At 35.2% G+C, this 25,612-nt stretch overlaps 1 protein-coding gene across 1 annotated transcript in view; it reads right to left on the bottom strand.

Annotated features, from left to right (window-relative positions):
* Positions 1–25,612, bottom strand: part of METTL15 (methyltransferase like 15) — a 75,808-nt gene that overhangs the window by 36,722 nt on the left and 13,474 nt on the right. Inside the window, exon 2 of the mRNA XM_010004265.1 lies at positions 4,435–4,571. Within this exon, the coding sequence (XP_010002567.1) occupies positions 4,435–4,571 (137 nt within the window). The remainder of the gene's footprint in view (positions 1–4,434; positions 4,572–25,612) is intronic.

The following is a 25,612-nucleotide window of genomic DNA, read 5'->3' as shown; positions in this document are numbered from 1 at the left end:
GATGGTGCTATGTTATTTTCCATGGGTGACAATCTTGTTGATACTTCTGGTTTTCAAACATCCTTTATAGAAAAACATCAATAAAACACAAAAGAGAAAGATAAAAAGAGTGACTGAACTATGCAGGAAGTATTGCACTGCTCAGGAGCTAACTTAATTTTTACCTCTATTCCTTTAGCAAAAACATATTATGCACACTATCATGGACAGTAACTTCCCCTGTCCAGAGAAAACATCATGAAAACTCTCACACAATTGGCCTTGGCCCATTGATCCAGCCTGTTCAGATCCCTCTGCAGATCTTTCCTACCCACAGGCAGGTCAACATTCCTGCCCAGCTAGGTGTCATCTGCAAACTTACTGAGTAGTAGTATAGTAGCCGATACATTACACTCACACAAGCACCTAAATGAAGCTTATTGCAACTGAAAAAAGTTATTTTTTCCCTATAAGTGAACAAAATAAATTCTGTTTTCCCCAGAATGTACAATGCACAGCTGATAGTTCTTCCCCACTTATTCTATAAACTTTGTGTAACCCTGAAAACAAAACCTGTAAGCACCATCACACCTAAAAATTACTTTGGAACTACAATAAAATGGCAGCTAAGTTGTATGAGGAACTTTATACTATTTATCCTTCTTTTCAGGGCACTATTTCTTATTCTGCTCAGAGAATTACAACGAACATATTGTCTTCTCTGTGTAGGCTTTGCGTAGGTTACTCATACTTAAAAGTTTGCTATGATACTGGTTAATTGCCAGATTTCAGCCACCTCTGTAACCTCTCCCTTTCAGTGGGTGTGAAAGGGTTTACTTGTAATATATATTGCTACTGACTGAATTTTATCTTGTTCTCCTGGATTCTCAGCAGCAATTCCCAAGTTAGAGGCTTCCCCAGAAAGCACGTCAAAGGATTCCCACCCACACACTGAATATCTAACAGGCCCTGACCCATTTTCTCCTTATTAAAGCAACATTAGATATTTTTTTAAAAATATATATCATAAACAGAGTGGCTAAATGAATGCAAGAATTGCAGCTGGAACTCTACCCACCTCAGATTTTAGTTCTGACAAAATCACTACCAAGAAGGAGGGAGAGACATTTAAAATACACACATTAAATGTATTTTTCTTAGTGTTCTCATTCAGTTGGTTATTACTCCAGTTGTCTTTCAGCTAAGTACAAGGAGGACTCCATTTATTAGTTCTGAATATAGAAAAGTCTCCTAATTTAGCCATGCTTATTTCTTCTTCCAACAATTTGGGCTTATTTCTGCAACTTGAGCTTTAATAATCTTGTAACTCTGTGACATAAGATATAGGATGCTTAAAAAATGAGTCCCCACAGTGAGTAACAGTTGGAAATATATGGTTTTACCAAGATTACTGTTACCTAACCAGAATAAGCAACAGCAATTAACACTGAATATTTCTAAGGGAAGTGTTACAGCAGGGAGGACTGCTGCAAATACTACTGCAAGACTCAAGATCCATAATGTAGTTGATATGCTGGAATTCGTTAACCTTTCCAATTAAACAGGTACAATATTCTGTTTTAAATAGAAACAAAATGACAACAGAAGATTCAACTGATACATGACTTGCAATTTGCACAATTTCAGACATAGGGGGAATCAGATGATAGTCGTTACAGTTGCATAACAGCCACCTCCTGCCACCTCCAAAGGAAGAGAAGCACTTGGTAAGTCAAATAACCTCTCCCAAAACAGCAATGCTAAACAGAAGAGGTGAAAAGAAAACCAACAACCTAGAAGAGAAAAAAACATGGAGAAGTTTATCCTCCTGTGCAGCAGCTCTTTAGTCACTTACATCTATGGCTGTCCTTATTACTGAAGGGGCAGCCCTACATTTCTCACAGCCTGCAGCTGCATGCTGCCACTGCCAGTTTTAAGACAGCACAACTATTTCTGATGCTGCCTGGTGAACCAGGTGAGGGAACTATTTTATTTAACAGTACACGTGACCAGATAAAGATGTCAACTGGATGAATTATTTCCTGAGCTTTTGATGCCAACACAGATTGGAATTAAACTGATAAAATTATGATAAAAGATTTCTTTCTAACAGTGTGGAAAGTGGACAATAAAAACTCTAAATATTAAATCAGCCATCTTTTAATGAATACTGCAAGAAAAAATCCATTTATGAAAGTTCCATAACTCTAAAGTAAATCCCTTATGCTTACAATGAATTTGCAAGTAAGCCCTACCTTTACTTCTAATTTACAAATTATAAACCTTCTCCTTCCCCCACTTAATTTAACTATGCTTTATGCAACTCCCTTCATATGGAAACAAGATTAAATAGTGAGCACATATATATGTATGAACGTTATTTTACCTTAATTTTCAATATAAACTATTATGAAAAAATATGTATTTACCTTCTGAAAAAGAACACACCTGTCCTTTCCAGACGGAAAGACAGGAGATGAGGGAAAACACAAAACAAGGAAGAATATTGCTCTGTGCCCAGTATATATATTCAAGTGGCAATCATCTTTCAGTGACTAACACTTATCTCTAACAACACTGTTATTTAAGAATCCACTTCATTGTAATGATAACTTGTGTCTATAAAGGCAGACAACACCATGTCTGGAATCCAAGTAACCAAGTTGATATGATTTTACAAACAAAATTAGGAACTGGGAGACCTTCTTTGTTCTTAAAGCCATAGTAAGTTAGATTAACTGTAATACTATATTGATTAAAGCTCATATTTAAACAAATATAAGCAAGCAGAGAATTAACAATGTTGATCATTGGCAGAAAATCATCCAACAATCTACCCAGAAAATAAACTTCCTTCTTACCCAGATTTGCATAGGATACCTTGCAGATGAACATATTTTGAATAAGATCTTTTCATATTACTATCATTTAAAGACCAGAATTAGTACTGGAAAATTATTTCAGAGTGTGATCCTGACAATTCCCTGTTCAACATAGTCTGTGCTGTGTAAATGCTTCTGAAAACTTATTAAATATAAGATTGGCTTTTGTTTGGACTACTTTTTTTTTTTTTCCTCTGACACAAAGAACAGACTTTACAAGTCCAATGACACCTGGTGGAGTTTGCAGGCTTAGTTTAAAAGAAAATGAAGTTTTCTTGCCAATATTCTGCACACTATTTTGTCAAAGGGAGTATTCTCTGGAGTAATAACAGTTGGGAGAGGAATTCCACAAATTTGTAACTACACACTGTGTGTCACTTCAGCCCACAAAGATCTGAAATTTAAAGAAATATAGTTAAGTAGTCTTACAGAGCAGGATGACTAGTAACTGAGCTATGCTTTCTTATCACCTGCTTTCAATTTTTCCCACTGGACCTCTGACAATGACACAAGAAGCAAGGAAAGCACAGTTTAGCTTTTTCTTTTAGAAAAGGTGAGGAATACCTTCTGCATTGCTGGAATACTATTGCATCTCAGAACTCCTTTTTATGCAAGAAAACATGACTAAGCAACCAGGTGTTTCTTTATCCCCCTCTATCAATTTTCTTCTTATTGAAAAGATTGCTCTTACTCATGTAAAAGCTCTTTTGAAATAAATACTCTTACATTTTCAACATGTCAGTAAGTGTCCTTTCATTCCTACTTCCCCTAAATTTCCTAAACATTAATTATTTCATATGATTTAGGTTTCTATCTACGTGTTTTAACTTCTTGGTCAAATTCAAGCATTTTATGAAAAGCTCATATTCAGGTTTACATATTGCACACTTTTGCATGATTGTACTCATGCTCTGGCCTGTTTCTTGAATAAAATAAACAAATTAGACCTTTGTATAAATAAAAAAACCTAAAAATTTACATTTAGCAATTGCTCATTTAGGAAATTCAAGATTCTATTTAAAAAGAAAGTTGATGTATGACTTGACACACAAATAGCAGCTTATTAAATTGTTCAGTAGTTTCTGAAGCCAGTGGCAAAGTATTTATCAAACGTAATACTGAATTACAATTATTTTTATAAATGAAAATATTCATAAGCCATACTTAAATTACCTTATAATTGAATTTAGAAGTAAATTATTCCATCCTTTTTGTGAAGTATTTACCAGAAAGTGTATGGTTTTGTACAACAACAGAAACATCTCAAAGCAAGCAGAGCATGTGAATATTTTTTAAATAAATGTTAAAATATAAAACAGGCTCCTTATTGTATACTCAAAATTAACAGAGCACAGAATATGCATTTAACATCATACACCTCAGAACTTGCACACAATTACTCATAAATAAACTTGATCTCCTATTTAAAGGAGTACATGCAGCATATAATGATATTCTACAATAAGCCATTAAAACTATATATTAAAACCATAAAAATGTATTAAATTGTGTATGTAATACCTAAGTATCAACCTTATCTTGAAAATATTTATGGCAGGAGAAGACAACTTACGGATATGATTCTGAAAGCTGCAGAGCTATTTTATAAGCTGTGGGGTCCCTGTCCAGTGCATAGACAGTGATGTCTCTGGCTTTCTCTAGTAGAGCTCTAGTATGACCTCCAGCTCCAAACGTCATGTCAAGGAAACACTGTTAATTGAGAAAGACAACACCATCAGCTTAGAACAGAAAGCAATTGTTGATTTAAAGCTTTTTCTACATGGGATAATAGGAAGTAATCAGCAGAACTTTTCTGTAAGAGTATGTCTAAAAGAAAGGCTGATGGATTTGTGTACCAGTTAAAAAAAAAATAAAACTTACACTGTCATAGTTTTATACCACAGATCAAAGTGTGATGGCAGCACAGGCATATGTTCTGACTGGGACTAACTGAACTAGCACAGAAAATATGACTTTGAAGACACAGTACCCCTGACTTCAGGTTCATTGTGCTAGGACAAAACCATGTATTTAGGTTACCAACACACACCGAAGCCCAATCCTGCTGCATCTTCTCTGCCATCATTACACCTGTTAATTAGATGCAGAATAGCATAGGAATACCCACCTTAACACCAATCCTATTTCAATTACTGTTATGACATATTCTATGGGCTTGAGTTACACCTTTTGATAAAAAATGTATATTTCCTTGCTTCCAAGGAATACTTACCACCCATGGACATGTCATGTCCACATTTTTTAGTCTTCTGGACTAGAACTTACAACACATTCAAGGAAATTTGAACATGCTATAAAACATATGTAGATTCAGCACAAGTTGAGTAAGACTGGGCACTCAAATTCTTACAGCAAGTCTCTCAGAACTTGAAGTTCCAGAAAATGGAAAATGGAAATTTCACATCCTTGCCATCAAAAAATGTCACAAAAAAACCCACACCACTAAAATAACCCCAAAACAACAAACAAAAAGCAACACCAAAAAAAACCCTAAACAAAACCTAAAAACAAACCTAAAAACAAACCCAAAAATATTTTCTATCTCAGAGTTGAGAAGGGTGATGAGGCCATCAAATATCACAGAGACCAGGTGACTTCAAAATGCTGGTTAATTCCCAGTGACATCACAGAAGAGAACATCTGGAGCAAATGATTTGCCTCAAAAGGGAGGCTGAGCAACTGGTTTGCAGCACGTATCAACATGGGAAAGGAAGAAGCAGAAAGGCAGCTCAGAAAAGACTTTGGAAAGGTGAACACTGCTCTCAGTATGGCTCTGCAGCTTCTGGAGACTCATTCTAGAAATGACTCTATTCTAGACTCTATTCTCTAGTCAAAGCCCATTAGACCAACAGACTTTGCTCTTGAGACTTTCCCAAGAAGCAGTGACTTGGAACACAGGCAACCACCTTGACCCAAGGCGGGTTGGGCTATAAGATTCCACAAGCAGGAGAAACACAACAAAATTAGCTAGAACTTAATGCTGGTTTAAGCCTTTTGTTACTTGGCAAACAGCAGTACTGTTCCTAGAAGCTGTCCCCCATGCTTTCCTCCTGCGGCCTGACAACACCATGTTTAACTGCTCAAATGTCAAGGGCTATTTGTCGACTGAAACAACTGGCTCTTCACCTAATGATACGGAGGTTGTACTACTGCAATTCCACCTAGGAAATACTTCCTTTTCAAATCACTGAGAAAGTATCTATAATTCTACACTCTAGGGAAAACATTGCATTTAGAAATAGACTGATTTTTATTGTTTTGTGACAGTGTATTTAAACTAAAGCAGAAATGCAACTGAACAGCATCTTTTCTAGCTTCTGCATCTCAGAACTCCTATAACTCTTCCCTCTCCTTTGATTTAACTGACCTCTGTTGACTGGGGGGAAAAAATCAGACTCCATTCAAGCTAAACTAGGACAGATTATCCATAACCTTCCATATGGAAACCTGGTGTTTTGGGGTTTTTTCCACTTTTCAAATAATTATTTTCTTAAAATATCAAAAAGTTTTTGAAGACTACGTATAATAGGCATTCGTATTGTATATAAATTAATGTGAACTAAACCTATTTACAAAAATTACACACCCTGAAGGTAAGCACCTTTTTAAGGGAAACTTCGTAATTTCTCTCTTGTAAGAATTATAATTCAACCACAAATTCCCTTTGGATGAAAACAGAAATTCAAAAGCAATGAAGAAAGACTCATTTTTCAGAAACACTTTTTAGAAAACATAAACAAAAGCTTTAGATGGAAATCCATAATAATAAACATTGAATATTTATGAAACTCATACAACTCTACTGGGGCTAAAAGTAAGTGAATATTAGGATCCTTTATGATCTTTAGGCTCTCATTTCTTTGTGTTATACCAACATGCTTCCTAAGCCTATGATCTGTAAGTAGAAATTCACTATAATACTTTCCTGGAGAAAAAAATATTTAGTTGGTTCATCTTCCAATATTAAATTGCACCATTCATTTGAAGAAATAAAGAACTTATTTTTGTTTGGGTTTTTTTTGTAAGCAGTATGTATAAGGCAGTTATGTTAGGATATAATATCCATAACCCATAAATGCTCTCCCAAACTATTTAAGCACTCTGATTATCTTCTGCCACAACAAAACCAAAAGTATACTCACTGAAAGCTATTTGATAAGCAAAACCAATCAGAAAAGTGGGGGCATTCCTTAAAGCACAACTAGCCACAAAAATTTAGCTAGGTTTTGAAAATATTTGAATATATTAAAAACTCCAAACTACTGAAAACATTTTCTCTATAAGCTCATGTTACCAGTGTTCATCAGACTCAGAGAACTCTGATACAATAGAGGGGCCCATTCAGTGTGGAATTTTTTGGACTGTATTGTTATTGGTACTATTCTTGTAAAAATCCAATACTGGCTGTTGAATGGGATATTAAACCAATGAGCAAAGTTTGCATTACCTTTCTTAAATGAATATGATCCATTTTAAAGTGTAACTGTTAACTCTGCATTTAGCTTAGAGAATTGCAAAAACTACCATGAATTCTAAAAAAAATGCAAATGCTATTAAATTACAGTTTTCAAGAGTTATCTAATATTCTTTAATTTCCACTCAAACTTATTTCTATTGAATCCTTACCTGAATTAGTGTACATAAGCAATAAATAGACGTCTCACTTTTATCTTCTATTTCTGCATAAAAATCTAAATCTTCTCAGTGATCTCCATGGCACAGATTTGATCCTCTGTGCCCCTCTCTCACCATCACTTCTGTACTATTGAGAAGGACATTTGTTTCATCAAGTTTGACTAGTACAAAATGAAAAGATGACTTAGGGACCTTTTTGGCCAAACATATATCCAGACTATTTTGCCATTTAAGCAATATCTAATTTGGAAAAAAAAGGCAGTATTATTTTAAGATCTTGTGGCTCATCCAAGGATACTTACATCTGTTATTTTGCTCATCTCACCTTTGCTCACATCTGCCTCTGCTTTCAATAATTTTGAATTTGATGACCTTTATGCTTCATGAACTCCTGATACATGCTGAATATTAATGCATCATACAGAACTTCTCATAACTAAAGCAAAAAATTAATACTAGCAGTGCAAAGGAGAGAAAAGAAAGGATAAGGATTGTTATAGTATGACATTATGCTAAGCTCTCAATATTGTGACTGCATCTAAAAGCTTTAGTTAAGAATTCATGCAATCATTCACTGTGAATAAACATGCTCATGAAATTATATGGCCTTTTCTAGAAAAAAAACCCCACACAAAACAAAACAAAAACTAAAACCAACAACGCAACCCAACCAAATCTTTAAGCAACAGTAGACACCTCTGACATCATCTGTACATCGGGAGCACTACATAAAAGAGCTCTGATTCCAGAAGTGACTGCAGGACACAGTGCTGGATAAAACACTGCATCACCAGCATTAAGGCATAGGCTAAAATGTTTTTGGCATCCTAGCTCACCTAATCAAGGATACATTAAGTACAATCTGGCATAACTTTTTCAAGTAATGAAAAATCTTCCATGGATGCAGTTTGAACAAATACATAGGCCTAAAGTCGCAGGCAAGAACACACAGAAATGCCTTATCACCTAGCTGTTAATCTCAAAAGCAACACTTTGTACCTAGATTTTTTCAATCATCTTATATTATCAAATGAAATAATTTTATTATTAACACAACTATTTTGGAGCACTGATCAATGTGAAATTAATCACTATACTATACTGCTTCATAATATGCTTTTTATACATTCCATTCATCTTTCATGCCTGAAATAAAAGAAAGATTCTTCCTCTATCTATCCTGCCTAGTAGTTTTTAATCAAATAAAATTAAATGACATTTTATCCTCCTGGTCCTATAAATACCGGAAAAGATTATTACATGAACTCCTCCTGCAGTGACTCACTGTTCCATTGTTAAGTTGTGATAGACCCATCAGAGTTCCTCTTGGGAATTTTATAATCAGTTTGCGACTGTATATTTTAGAAACCACTCGGTTCTTTCATGACATACAGATAGCAACAAACAAAAGCTTTATAGCCTTCATTTTACAGCTAGCTCTAAGATAGTTATAGAGACACAAAGAGTTCATCTTCTTCATTTTTGTATACAAGACTTTTCACTGACAAGCCATCTCCTAATAAATACCTTTTAAGCACTTCATTTTTCTGTCACTGAAGTAATCTGCAATTCCTCATCTAGTAATTTTTACTCCACAATACCTGATAGCCCTTGCAATTATTTTTCATCTACTATGTAACAAAATGAGATTGCAGAACTGATACAAAATTGAAACTCAAACATGACAAACATAAATTGAAACTACACAAGACTTAGTTTTAAAAATGTAAAAATACAAGTTTTCTCACTAGTTCCAGTAATTTCTAGTCTCTGCTTTCTTTCAGTTTTAAAAGGAAGAATTTTGTCATGGTCTTAAGGAAATTTGATTCTTTAGATGAATAACTTTATTTCCTGCTACTAACCTTAGTACTTTCAAGCACTTCAAGGCGATCAGCTGATCTTTCACAAAATGACTTTTTCTCTCTCTTGCAGCCCTGATATAGTGACTTTGAAGAATTTTACTAAATATCCAAGACATCCTGAGCTGGAGTATAGCACATGAAGTACTGTGCCAAGCAGTCTTCTATCCCAGGAACCAGCTCTTCAGGAGCAATCTCTCTTTTTTCCATCATGTGTCATCTGCGAATCATGACAGATTTCTGCCGTTTATCTTTCGGTCTAAATAAACTTGGGTCTCACCTTGTTCACACTTATACAACACCAAAAGATCATACTATGCTATGATTAACTATTACAGACAAGGCATTCTCCATTGCTCTTTCCAACAGATAACAGGTATTTCATCTAAAAGCAGAGTGCCTTTTATTCCCCCAAAAAATAGCCCTGTACTGCTTATTTTTTTTCTTTAACCCCCAGCCCTGTTTATCCACTTTTTTCTATTAAAAAAAAAACCAATAAAAAAATCTATTCTCTATTGATGTGTCCATCCTCTCTGCCTTCAGCAAGGGCATCACCAGAACCATCCTACAACCAAGTTCACCAATTAAATAAATAGATAAATAAAATTAAACTCAAATCAAACTTTCTGGGAAAACGCAGTTCTTGCCTTCAGCCCTGTGTTCCACACTTCCTCCAAAGACTTACACACACTCACAGAAGGGACAGCCACACAATTACTCCCCTCTGATGCTCTTGTATCATAATGTTGGCATTTTTCCCTTCTTGATTGAAGAAATTTTCATTTAAGTGGCAGTCATTCAAGTATAGCAGGATAATGTACTGAGCAGAACATTTTGCAGTACCCTTCAGAGTACATTTGTTGGAGTATCCTCCTCACAAATTAAATGCTCATAAGGTGCATCAAGCACAGCATGAGCAAATCACTTAGAAGATAATGAAGACAGCTATCATGTCAGTCAAACAGAATGGTAGGCCAGACATGGAAACAGGCTGATGCTACGTAAATAACCAAGAAGGACCCTACAGAAACACAGAACTAACTCTGTCATTTATCAGAAACATAACACAGTTGGTTCAGATGTAATTCTGAGAAAATGGTACTCATTAGCAATGCAAAAGAAGGGCAAAGAATCCTATTTCATTTTTCTCCTCTTTTAGCTAATAGGAAGGATGTATTTCCCAATGGGCATAAAAGCAAGCCAAGAAAACTGTTGTTTTCAGAATAGAAAACAATACGAATTAATAGTTTAAATTATAAGTAGAAGAAAAATTAACTTTTTTAGACTTGTCATTAACTTGAAGTGTGGAAAAACACACACTTTGTGAGTACCTTATCAATATCATATATGAATATAACATGTTAACAGCAGTACCTGCCTGCCAGAGAAGTTTCCACCCAAAACTAGGCCTCACAAACATCACAAAACTGCCCTGCGAGTGGTAGAGAAAGGAAATACACCCACAATCCCTGCTGCCACAGCCAACAACACAACCCCAGTCTCAACAGTCACTCACCCTCCATGTTCCACCTTCCAAAAGAAAAATAAGGAATTAGAAGGAATAACAATTACAAAACAAATTATCTTTTTCAGTGCTTCCATAAGGTTTTTTTGGTTTAAAGTAAACGGCATTCTTTCCACTTTTTACACACTTTGAAACAAGAAATACCAGAATATTGATTTATTTGAAACAATCTTTGCAAAGCTAAAGGGAAGAACAACTATCCAGCATCCAAGCTATTCTACCTAACTTCTCAGTTCATTAGAACAAAAGAATACCCAGTATCTACTGCTTGAAGAAAAATAAGAGAAAGACTTACATGAAATTGAGACAAATATAAAAATATCGATATTTTTTCCTACCATAGTTATACTGGGTATTCTAACAAAAATAAGTTCACAAAAAGGAGATGGTTACATGATGTACCTGTGTGATACTGAGGCCACCATCTACTAGTGTCTTCCAAGCCAATCACGACTAGGTCACAGCCCTTCTCTTTGCTTTCAGTGATCTTTCTTAGTGGGATGACTAGCCAACATTCATCACAATAACACAGTTCCTATATTTGAAAGGAATGCTAGTGTTTGCTTCTTTGCATTTTGAAGGTCAAGCTACTAGTATGGAACTGAGATGCTTGTTAAGGTTAACAATAAATATTTATTACTGCATTGCCAGGCCCTGTTAGTAGCTATCTAAGTACTTTCTTTTGTTTGTATCTGAATGCTTTGTGAACAAAGAAATAAAATCCAGGAACAGAAAAGTAATATCATAAACAAAATAATCAACACATTTCAAGACTATTTTCCTTCCTCTTCGTTCTCCTGATGTTTCTATATGAGTCATGTTCTCTAAACTTGTTGTCTGAATTTCCTTGTTATTCACAAAAGAAATTGTTCATTGTCACAACACAACTTGTTTTCCACTCTGCCTTATATTTCAAGTATCAACTCTAAGTGCATTAAGATATATTTATATCTGACCTCTTGTTCAAACATCTTGAGTTTGCCATAGCCTACCATTTTAATAGACTGAACTATTTCATATACACGTAAGGAGAATAACAAACTGAGTTGAAGTGAGGAGCAGTGACAAAGAATGCCATAGGAATATTTTTCCAACTGTGATTTTCTTTTTTTCAAGGAATAGATGATCTGCATACTTTTATTACCATATTTCGCACAACTAGTCACTGCAAAAGTGAAATCTATACTACTTACTAGAATTAAGTTACAAACATTTAATTCAGGCCTTTTTAACAGCTTTTCTGACATTCTTTGGGATACAATAAAAAAGTATCAGTGCTTGAATACTGTTGAGACTTTTCTTCAATTTCACTTCATTTTTATGTCACCAAAATGCTTTACACTATGATTACCACACATCTTAGAAAACCAGAAACTTATGGGCATATTCAAGTATCCTAATTTCAAGATAACTGTCCAACCAGATCAAGAAGCAAAAAGGTCTTCAGAAAACAGAAGAAAGATATTTATCCTAATCAGAACAAACTTTCCATATTGCAACATGCAGCAGAACAGAAAAGGAACAGAAAAATATTATTCAATATTTTTTAATGTACAGAAGATGTACATGTAATTTCAGAGGGTCTTAACAGATCTTTCTTTGAAACAGATACATGCATACCAAGAAATAGTAAAAAAATGCTATTCAACAGATTTATATAATACATAGTAATGATACAACTAGCTAAGTCAACAAAGAATAATTATACTAATCCATTTTGCCCAGATTAATTTACAGTCATCTCCAAAAAAAACATTAACACTTTGTTTCACAAACATTAAACTGTGTATATACATGCATCCTACACTGTACAGGGAAAATTATTCAGGTAGGAGACATGTACTGGACAACCATGTACCACAGAGGTCTCTGAAAGTTACTTTGCCACAGCATCTTCTTGTGGCAATGAGTTAAATCCATATCAACCAGTTACACTGTTTCTGGGACCAACAGGATTTGAAGTATTCCTACACTACCGAAACTACACACTTGTTACAGGATGTTATTTTCAATCAACAGAAAATATTATTGCTCTGAGATTACATTATGCTCTAACTCAGATGTTTTCACAAGAAACCAAATGAATGGGGGGGAGGGGGAATCTCTTCTGTGCAGCAAGGCATTTTGAAAATAAAGCAAAAAAGTTTTGGGGTTTTTTTGTGTGTTTGTTTTTCACACCAGTATCTAAGCCAAACCTCATTTGCTGGTAAAACTGTTCACCAGAAGGACAAGCAGTACATTTCTCCTGCCCTCTTTCTCCATGTTGCCTTCCAAGCACACACAGCTGAAGGTTACCATAAAGATTTCCACAAACTGCTGATTTTGAATCAAATTATGGCAGTAAATACTATCCCAAACTCTCAAAACACAATAATGGTAAAAATGCTGGTTGGATATGCTGAATACAACAACTGAAAAGGCAAGTCAACATATTTCTATTCCTCTGTAATTTTTTTACATTACAGAAAAAAACATTTCTCCTAAACATTTATCACATATTCAACAAGCACTTCTCATAGCACTCACCTTTAATCTATTAGATATGTTTTGTAAATATTTCTATGTTAAAGCAGATAACCATAGTGTTATATTCCTTCCCATGTGGACCGTGACCTTTCTCAAAAAAATTTTAAGATTCGTTTTTGCAAAGTACAGCAAAGCTTCTAACTTAAGCCTCAAAAATGTTATTTGAGGTACATGCAAAAAAAAATAAATCTTTATTTTGCAGCTCATCACTTTTGAAGCCACATGTCAACATCTGCTGCAGTAGTTCTGACTGATCACATTTATGAACAAATATAATGGGGAGAAAAAAAAAATATATATCTCAAGACATATTGTGAACAACACAGTCAAGAAAATGATAATAACAAGTAGCAAGCTAGACTTAATCTTTTTAATAATTTAAAAGGCACTATTAAGGCATAATTTTGTCAGAGATAAAAGGAAGTAATTTCAAATTTCTTTACATACTTCAGATCTTTTGTATTTTAAGTTAATCTTATAATTACTTCTGAACAAATTATGACAGTCATTGTGTGCAGCAAATATAAGAATATAGTTGAAAGGAATTTAATTATTTCCCTTAGGCCACTGTGAACACACTTATGTATGAATAAAAATTACAGGCATTTCTTTAAAAGCTTATTTAAATTTATATAACAAACAAAACCCCAAAACCTATTGATTGCAGTGCCATTGCAAAGTCACACACGGATAAAGTCACTTACACCAGCTCAGTTACACAGAACAATCCAACATGTTGGTGTTGACTTTGGAACATCTTATTATGGTAACAATCTATTTAAAAGAGACTAATGGAAGTAGGATCACTTTTCGTCTGAAAGACATATGGAGTCTTTTTCCTGTCAACTGAAGTTCATGGCTGGACTCAATTTACAACTGTGATAGGACTAACATGCTTAAAAACCTACAGTGTATAGAAATCACACAAATGTTTCCATCATTAGATAACAGTCACATAACTTTGCAACATTATTAATGACAATAACAGCCCTTCTGCTAACTGAACCGTGATAAGAATATAACAATGTAAAGATATGCTCAGTTTGGTTTGGAGCATGCCAAAGTAATAAACAAACACACCAAAACCTCCAAACCATAAAAAAACAACACCACAAACCAAAACCCATGGCATTCTCCAGAAGAAAACAGTCACCTTGAAAAATAATATACTTTTTTGTTCACCCTTGGCCGAAGCTTAGATCCTGAATTGTACACAGCTACCAATTCAACTACACTATGAATGAAAGTTGTGGTTTAAGAGGAGTAATTTACCTTCAACACAAACAAAAAAAAAAGTCTACTCACCCAAATGCTTTAGTTTTCCCTTAGCAGTATTATTTCATATAACACTCCCTACTGATTATGTAATGGATATTTTAAAAATGTGACATGTTTTCAAATGCATTTCAAATATATTATTCCTCTATAAGATGAAGTCAAAAGGCAGTGATCCAAGAATAACCTCCCATTTGTTTTCAGTGTTATTCATGCAGTAAAAGCTTATTAACATTTTTTCCAATAACCAACTCGGCAAGATCTCTTCTGTCCTCCTCTGAGCTACTCCTTAATTTCATTCTTTGTAACTCATATCTGAACATATTAAAAAAAGGTTTCTCAAACTCAGCATACAAAGGTGAAAGTTAAGTTAGACATGCAGAAATTCAAAATATTATGGCATTTGTAATCTCTTAGGAAAGGCTCTCCCCCAAACACCAGGAAGTACTGTTTTCTACAAAGTATACAGCAGAACTCTCATTTCATGAGAAAGCTTTAAGAAAAAAACAAAACAAAACAACCCAACAAACACACACCCAGCCCTAATATTTCATATACTCCCTCCCCAGACAAGTCCATACCAAAACTGTGTTGGATAAGTACCTTAAACTGCAAACACATGATGCACATTTTAACACTGAACAATGTTATCACCAAATAGAAATATTTACCATAGTAGGCATTCAGAAAATACTAAAATGCTTGCCCTACCGCCTTGGTCCTTTCATTTTTCATTTCCAGTTATTTTAGTTATTAAGAATTTAACTTCTCTGGAGAGCTTTTATTTAACACACTCTCTCGCCATGGAATTGGGCAGAAGGAAAACAATATGATTAACAGAATTCATTCTGTTCTTTAGTATACTGATGCTCAGCTGACTTGAAAAATGTAATATTCTATAATCTCTCTCTATTTTTCTTCACATTTTTGAAAAATAAAAATGTTTGTAAAGTGAAATCATGCTATTCATGTACAACATCATCCTCCAGCTCTGCCACGTCACCTGTCTTTTGTCTCAAATATCACAGTACTTAACTGTGAGCTTGGGGCACATTCATCAAAACATGACATACTACCAGCTTTCTTTTTGATGTTAAGAGAACCCAGGCTACCCTACTCCAGCTCTAGGACCTGTGCTTCTTTGAAAAGGTCACACGTGATGACTATTTCCCGCTCAGGATAGGAACAGTACTGTGCTGGAGCAGGATACAGCAATTGCCCAAGGCAGCCTGTAATTTAGATGCTTTTCTCTTTGCAGATGTTTGGGTTAATCAGTAGAACAGAACATTAGAAGCAGACTTTGAGCAACTGCGTAACAGATTTCTAGCTTCATCATGTCATTTCACATTAACCTATCTAGCAGCATTTGCTTCCCTAACACAGGCATGTCAAACACCAAACTGCTATTGTCCACTTTTAACACTGCAAGAAGGTAGACTAAAAGTTATAAAAAAGGATGTTCTACTTCAAAGCACAGACCACTACAGAGGACCTGCTGTCATGGGACTGTCTGTAGCAAAAAAATATTGTACTGTAAAGTAGCATATCCTAAGAGTCAAATTAGTTCTGGTATCTCCAAACCTTGCTTGATGCCCCATTTCTTGCACTGGATGCTAATTATGTCTGCTAATACTGTGACCTATGAAAAGATTTGCCATGACATGATATTATGCTATTTTTGCATGTCATATTTTTGCATTGTATTGATCAACCACTTCTTGTTCCAGTTATTTGAAGATTTACTAGCACCCAAACAAAACACATAAATGGATACATTAATAGAGAGCTAGGTTTAAGTATCATCAGAAGCCACATTCTGGTATTATTAGACCATCAGCCTTATTTACAAGGCCTGTTAGAGAGACAACTGTGCTGGCTCAAATTCCTCCTTTATATGACAGCAATATTTGCAATAAGGCAACAACAGTATTAGTAAAGTTTATCCTTACAATTCATGAATGCAGTTATTGCTAAACAGCAGTAAAATTTTGTGCACCTAAGTCTTACGACTGACAACCTAAAGGAAATAAAAATTTTCTGCAAATCACTTGGTCCAAACATATCTCAGCATCCTTTCTAGAAAATTTTCATTACTTCTAGCAGAAATAATCTCTGCCTGAAGAGGGAAAAGGTCATGTGTAAAGTGGCAAGGGAAGAAGAGGCACCACTACTGACAATGCAGGTTACACTAGTTATCTTTTCATTAAATTAACAAAATTTTTGGACCATGGTAGAAATCAGCCATGTACTTAAGAAATACTGAAAAGTATTCTTAAATAACAGACATGATTTTTTATGTAACATTCAAATAGCTCAAAATCATTTACAATAACAGATAATTTTTAAAAATACTTTTGTAATTATATAGTATGTTTTACACCAATTGTTTTCTGTATTGTCAAACATCCCTATGGGCTTACTTAGAAAGTGAGTGATTGCCTTACTGTAGCTAAACATAGCCACTCTAAAAGAAGCAACAAACACACAGTGCATTTTTCAGTAATTAGAAACACAGTGCTACTAAACTTCATAGAGCAGAGAAGATTTAATGACCTCCAATACACTGTAACTTGAGATGCTCATATTCTCATCTAGTATGCAGGTACAATACACTAATACATAATTAAAGAACAGGCAGTTACTGATTTATATTTATGTGAGATCAGCTTTACAAAAAGGAACATACTTCAGGCTCACAGGCAATTAAAACCAGATTAATTTCCTACCACAAATATGAGTTCAAACTTCTAGTGAGAACAGGATGACATATCATTTACTTCAACACTCTGTTACATTAATACAGTAATCAAAACATTATATAGACCCTGAGAAAAATCTTGTCATTCACCACTGGCAAAAATAACAAGCAAAAAACCCTCACAGAATTATACAGTTTTCATATAATTCATTGATTACAGAAGGCCCTGACTGCCCCTCAGAGCATATAATAGAACACTGGGAATTTCCAGCCTCCTGCAGGCAACACTGCAGCTGGTTTGATAGCAGTACAATAAGGCTTAATCAGCAACATGTAATTACAGTAATAAAACATGTTTCAAGTGTCTGCAGTGTTGACACAAGTCACTGAAAATGAATGTGTATCCACAATCTGTGGTGTGAACAAGTGTCTCTCTACTTCTCTTTTAAGGCAAATAACATTGACAGTTGTAGTACTTGTGTATTTTAATATAATGTGCAATGCTAGAAATCATGGAACACAATGGCATGACTAAGTACACAGTTTTGGAAAGGCAGTTTTTTATTTATTTTTTTTTAATGACATTCACACAATAAACTCTATTTTACGTTGAAGTTGTTCAACTAATTGCTTGCATTTCAACATGACAGTACAGATACCATCAGATAAGCCAAAACCTGGAAAAAGGCAGCACACCAAACTCTTCACTTTCTGACAACACACTTTGTTTACAAAGTATTACCTGTGGCAGCATGTTACAAAATCAAGAGCTGATTTGGCTCACTTCTGATAGTTCTTACTGGCTGAAACAAGAAGCATAGAGTAACTACATCCAACTTAATTACAGATTAGATATACACAGTAGTTAAATCAACCAGTTAGTTGAATCAATAGCACTGTTTTAAAACACAACTAACCAAACGAATGCTGCTTAACACACGGTTAAGTCCATGTGAAAAGCTGGTTTAAAAATCCCTGCAAACAACAGGAAATAAGCCAGCTCTTACCACAAATGAAAAGAGTATAAATACAGAAAACTTTCCTGTCCATTTTGTCTATTATTTATTGCCTGCAAACAAATAATTTTACTCAGTTTCACTAGAATTCTGCTTTTATGCCATGACCATTTATTAGAGGCCAAAGCACTTACCATTAGCAAAGCTCATTTGCTTTACAAGTTGTACACACATCCAACACAGTTATTTTCAAACCAAAATATTACCCAACTTAAGAACAAACAAATGAGTGTGACGGAGCAGGGGAGACCGTGGAGACAACAGTAATGATTCCATGCAACTACATAGATTAGTATTAATCTGTCCCGGAGCAAAGCAATTAGACATGTTCATCTTCAGATGTAGTTTCTTTTACCTCCAAAAGACTATTCATGGGTTTAGTGTTGAGAACATGCCTAGAGTGCTCAGCTGTCTTGGAATCAATGCACACAACTTAGCTTTAACCTATATCTCAATCCAAAAATTAGTTGCAGAAGAAAAATTAAAAAGCCATTATAATTTTAAATCCTCTCTTCCACAAGCAGAATCTGAGCTACCAGAAACTCTTTTTCTATCTAACTCTCAACACATTCAGTACTGATCTCTTCCAGACATGAACACACAATTGCCCTTTCTTAATGCCTGCAAGCTTGCACTGTTCTGTATACAACCCACCTGATCTTAACTTTGCTGGTACTGTAACACTGAAAAGTATATCCCCAGATTGTCTCTGTTTGCAGAAAATTAATCACACTCATCTCCCTTTCACTCTTCTGTGAAAGTTGGAAGGGTTTGGGTCAGAAGGGACCTTAAAGATCATCTAGTTCCAAAGCCCCTGCATAGGAAACAACACCGACCACTACACATTATTTATCCCTAAACCAGCTACACCTGTTCAGAGGGAATGGAAGCATCAAATCCCTCTACCACTTAAAGAAAACCACAGTAATAGCCCCAATACTGTATTAGCCCAACTGCAGCAAATGTTTTCAGAGAACATTTTTGTTCATTTCCCAAAAATCTACCCACCATAGCAACAATGACATTTATTTCCACTTTACAGCACACAGCAGGGTAATACCATTTCAGAGAAGCCTAAATAAATACAAGGAGAGCATGTTAAAAGAAGAGACTCATTCTTTAATAGAAACTATCCTGCTTAGCCTCACCCATTTGTCCTTTATCCAGAAAAGCACGAAGCTCACGTACATTCCTGATTTGAAGACAACACCCTAGAAACATGGAACCCATTCCAACACCATGGACCATACAAGTCAAGACAATACAGGTGGGAGTGGACAGAAGCAGAAACCTCTAGAATTCTTAACTTTCAAGTGAGAGATTTTTTCCAACAGCAATCAAATGCACAGCTCAGCATTCACGCTGTGAATACAGCAACAACCAGTAAAGATATAATACCAAGTACTGAAACAACTGGATGATATTCATAACTAGTTATTTTCTCCATAGTGTTATCAACATTCCAATTTTCTTTATGTGACGCTTGCAGTGATTCTCTCACTGCAGTACAATCCATGTCAGGCTAAAACAAAATTAAGATGAAAAAATAGATTTTAATCCTACTGGTATAATACATGTGTTCCCAATTGGTTACTTAATGAAATCTTACATAACTCCTTATGCTATTAAGCTTATTTTAAACTGGGAGTATTCTTCTCTCTTAAATGATGTGCGGTACTTAGCCACACACCATCCTCATGCAGGCTGACACATGCACTTACTCAGTCTACACAAACAAGATACAAATGAGGCCACATAAGAGGCCCTGCTGGAGAACCTGAATTGCTTTCATTTCCTTCCAAAGAGTGGAATCATTCAAGAACAGCAGTATCTACTCTAAATACCATGGGTGTGTTATTACCCTAAAAAAAAAAAAATCCCTATATGGAAGAGTTGAATACCTTAATGCAAACCTTAGCCCCATTATTTCGTTTCTGCCCAAATCAATGACAATTATTCACTATCTTGTACACTTTATTCTGCAGTGAGTAATAAGATGACAACACACCAGTTACCAGCATTGCAAAGGTATCATAGACTCCTAACTTGCAAAATAAAAACACACTCCATTCTGAACATGAAGATCACTGATGTAAATAGAAGAATATCAACCCACAATCAATAATATACTAGAACACACACCACAAGAATTCAGTTTGCACTCAAAAACAAGGGTTGCATTTGTCCCCAGCTGCACTGATGAAAGCAGGTAAACTGAAGAAAATGTGTTTAGTAGGAAAGTCAAGGTATGGATGTAAACCAATTTGTCAAATCGAGTGGATTCACTACCATTATCTTTCACCCTACAACCTCCTTAACCAAGATCTAAATGTATATGTAGCTATCTGAAGAAGAAATAATTTTTGCAGCATGATAGGTACATACACATTTGGGGATGGCATGTTCTGCTGGTAGACATGGATGGCCATTATGTTCAAGCCTCATGTGCTTCACAGAACATTAGTAAGACAAAATGCCCGACCAAGAAAAACTGGCATTACCATAATTAATTAAAAACTACATCCTTTCACTCAAAAGGTATGTAATCAAATTACTAAATAAACATTTTGAAACTCAGTTTGATGTGGTAACTAGTAACTGCAAGCTCAGTCTCCTAAAATAACAGTATGGACATCCATTTGTGATGGTAAGACTCACTGTTTTACACAACTTTCAATACTTGCTTAAAATAATTGCATAGTTGATTTTGGTAATTTGCCCTTTGTATTCTCCTCTTGTTTTTAACATTTACGTATTTGAATATACTACTCAAATAGAAAATTCTTAATGTGAACAATCTAACTTGCTGAAGAAAAAAATAGACATTCCTAAAACAGTTAGAGAAGTTCTTTACAAAAATATTTTTAAAAATCACAGGGCTAAGAGCATGTTCCCAGGAGTACTTATTGGACTGTTTGTTAAATTATTTTAACTATGATAGCCTTTGAAATTATTCCAAAATTGGTACCTTAATTGCTTCATGCCTCAGTATGTTTTAAATTCCATCTTGTGGCTTTTCTAAATGCCAGCTCTATCAGGTTCTGTGCACTTACTCTTGTCCAGTCGATCAAGTCAGGTCAAGAAGAGAGAATTTTGGGGTAACATTTACTGAATTAAAGTCTTAATTCTCTAATTACTCCAGCAAGCACAATACTAACAAATACTTCAGCACTGCTGTTTCTTGACGTCACTTAATGCTGCTTGAAAGAGCTAACTAATCTGAAAGAACTTTTCTGCAACATTTGTAAAAGTAATCCACCTACCACAGCAAGGCAAACCCCCTGTCTGTGCACTGAGGACAACCTCTTAATATTTCACCTAAATGTTCTATTGAACTGTACAAGGGAAAATAATGGCTATTGTTATCATGTTATTAATTCCTGAATACTACTTCTACCTAAAGCAAATGAAAATCCCACTACTGTTGGGATGTTCCAGACTTGTGTTCTGAGATGCAAAAATCCCATTAACAAGTCAGAAATGTCATTCCCTTATCTTCACTACACAAACTTAGAGCAGACTGATTCAATCCAATAGGCAATAACCCAGCCCAAAGAAGTCTGAAGTGATAAACAAAAAAACCACATGTACATTTGTATGCACAAATGGTGTGTGGGAAACGAGGTAAGAACAAATAGGAAACTATCACAGTTTTTAACTCTGTAATTGAGATTATATGTACAACAATGGACTTGTCCAAGGAAGAGCCAGTAACTTTACAAAAGAATCACAACTCACAACTAGATCCTACTACTGCTATTACAGTACAAAACAGAATATGACAGTAACCAAAGTGTAAAATCTGAACTACAAGACTCCACAACAGAAATCTTCATAAATCTGCACACAGTAAGAAAAGTTTAGCTGAAATGGAAGATTTTTATCCAATGTTACTCTACCTATAAATTGGATACTTCCAGTAGAAATTTATTCTCAGAGACTGTGAGTACTTTTGCTTTAAATCTTTACTGCCTCTTTCAAATTTAAAACGATGCTTTGAAATATTCTGCATTTTTCTCCTAAATAACTGATTTCTGGGATAAATATTATTGGTGACCATATTCAAAACATCTAAGCACCTTCACAAACTGATTAAATAGAACAAATAGCTACATGAAAAAGTTACAACCCTATGCCTGTTTTAAAATGCGGGGGGTTTAAATCACTTTAAATATATGCAAAACCAAATGAGTAAAAAGCGATGGTGAATATGAGAACAACTGGAAAAGCAGAAAGAATTGCTAGAAAAGGAGAAGAACTAGATAAATTCAAGGCAAAGGAAAAAAGTGAGGAGGAAAATCCATCAAATCAAGAAAGGAAGAAGCCTCAGAATGAACTGCATCAGCGAGTCTTTGCATTCCTAGGAGAAAGATGATGCGAGGGAATTCTACAATCCAGAAAACAAGAAAATCACATTCAAAGAACAAATTTCAGAGCTAACTGAATGATGGTTTCAGGAGAGAACAGAACACCTTCCATCACTGCTGCTTTATATGAAACTGGGCTTAGCTGAGGACAAGAAGATGGGAAATGTGGAAAAGGAGTCCCTTAGGACACATCTCTCTGGTCCAATATAACATCCAAAGGCTCCAGCAATTTTCTGTGGAGGACTATTAACATTGCTTTTATACAGCTGTAGCAGATGGTATGATTCACTTACCTCAAAATACAAGAGCCCAGGGAACCTGATGATATTATCACGCATCAAGTTAGAACAAATAAAAGAAAGTGTCTTTCATGCAAATATTGAAACTATGGTTATCATGTTGCAGGGAGAAGGCTAACAATTTTTTTTTTAAGAGATTAATCAAACTTGAAAAAAAGACTATGCCAGTGATGTTACACAAATACAGTTCTCAGCTTCCACTCCCCAAGGATATCCTTAAACTACTCTCAGACCCTTAAAGGTAATACAAGGTAGGAAAATAATCATTCTCTACTACCCCCTTCTGTAAGGCTTCCACTAGCACCTGCTGTTGGGCACTGCCAGAGAACAAGCAACTAGTCAGCTACACTTCTGATGGGAACCAGAACGGTATTACTGATGGTCTTCTGATTTAACAAGATTCTCTGGATCTAAAGAGCCTTAGGAGAGAGGAAAAACTGGCCAGAAGAGTAAAAATTAATGCTAGCATAGTATCTTTTACCTCTGAAGGTATGCAGAAAGAAATTTCTTCTTCACCATTCCAGATTCAGTAGCACAGACAGTTTCTGAAAGTTCCAAAATACTGTTTCAGAAAGTTCAAAAATACTGTCTCCAAGGTATTGAACATAAGAAGCTCAGCTGCAAAGAAAGTCACCATCCATTCAAGTTCTCACTCCTCAGTTCTCAGCTGGAGAAAAGCAAGAGTCCTACACAAAGTCAGCAAGGGGTTTTTTTAATAATGCAAATGATAAAAAATATTAAACTTTGTTTTTCTCCCACAGCCCTAAGGTTGTGGTTTTTTTTCTCTTAATGAAAGACAGATATCTTCAAGACATGTCCTCTGTGTGTTGTGCATCTTGTTGCCCTCCCACCATATAGTTCTTTGCCTCTTCAAGCTGCATCACAGAAAGAAACACAAAAAGAAACTGAAGAACAGGAAGGAGAAAGACTCCAATGATATTGGAAACCACTGCCATCATCTGGGGATGATGGGCAGACACTGGGATAAAGAAAAGCCATTTGTTACTATGAAACAGAGTGCAACACAAGATGAATATTAGAAATGAAAAGTAACAAAACTGAAAATATGATCTGCAAATCAACACAAAAAACCATTTTTTTTTAAACTTTCAGGGAATTTTGCATAATGCTTATAAAAGTTTAGGAAAAGTGAAAAAAAATTCATCAGTACTAATAGGACAGTCCTTAATTAAGAAAACTTTAAAGAAAACCCTCAAAGGACTCTAAACATCTGTAAATCCAAAGGCATGGTAAAAAGCATAATTACTGAATATGTGACCTAACGGGAGAAAAATTCAAAGTGAGCACTATAAAAAAAAATCATAAAGAGGATAGTAAAAGATAATGGCAATGGCAAGTCTGTTCAACAGAAACAAGATCTTAAACCACACAAATTTAAACAGCAAAGAACAATTAATATAAGTTGCTGAAAACAAAATACTTCAGTGGGATGTCAATCAGTAGCACAGACCTGACAACTGTGCTTTAATTAAATTTGAGACTGTTACCAATTAGTCTAGAACACTACAGGCTTCATGCTGCCTATGACTCAGTGCACTGACTCATCCAGTAAAACTTTTCTTACAGAAGAACTATCGAGGCACCCACAAGGATGCAAGATCAGAAGGAAAATAGTTTCATTGACCTTCTTAGCAAAAGTCCTGTTTTAAATTTAGATGACCAAAACTATATGACACAACTGCTGAAACAGGTTTATGAAGAAGAGAATTTCAGGAGCATTGTTTCAACTCCATTTCAGATAAACATCTCAAAAAAAAAAAAAAATACAAGTAATGCTTTATACCATTTGAAGCTGGAGTAGCAGACTTTAAATCTGCTTTTTGATAAGCATATAGATATTAATAAAATATCATTTTTCATTGAAAGATCCTGTTTTCTGCTGCTTAGAGTTCTGACCAACTTTAACACTTGGAGGCTGAAATTTCTGTCAGGTAATCTTCAGCTGATGGGGAGCACAAAGAGAATGACAAAAAGCCTTCAGCCATTTCCCTGTTCAGGTAAAAAACTATGTCTGTTTAGATTTTACGATTTCAACAATTCTACCATTGTATTGAGCAGTAATGGTATTTTCAAGTTCTAAAAGAAAATTAAAAGGAAGATAATCCTGGATGACTCTTCTATTGGCAGTCTCATGGACCTCCAAAAACTAATTAGATTTAAAATCAAGACTTCTCCCCCAGTTGCTGTTTGTGAATGCTGAGGCTGGGATGTCCAGGCTGCCAAACACAGGACCTCAGCAAAGGCAGCCTGCCTCTCCTGCTGTCTGACTCTGCTCCAATAGTGCCAACACAGAGGGACCAACTGGAGAGAAGAGTGGACAAGAGCTGTCCAGACCCAAGGCAGGCAACCTGTTGAGAAGCCCTGCAGTACATATATGTACACACTGATGTAAATATTCTTTCTCAAAAAAGGCTGCTCATTATTAGCTGAAGCTTTAGCTGCACACTGGCCCTGTACTTATAGGCTGGAAGCTGACTTATTCACCTGGAAATCAACTGCAAGTTGACAG

The sequence above is a fragment of the Chaetura pelagica genome, unplaced genomic scaffold (genome assembly GCF_000747805.2).
Source record: "Chaetura pelagica isolate M959 unplaced genomic scaffold, ChaPel_1.0 scaffold119, whole genome shotgun sequence".
Classification (NCBI taxonomy): Eukaryota; Metazoa; Chordata; class Aves; order Apodiformes; family Apodidae; genus Chaetura; species Chaetura pelagica.
Note: the sequence above shows the minus strand (reverse complement) of the source record. Positions and strands in the feature narration are given on the sequence as shown.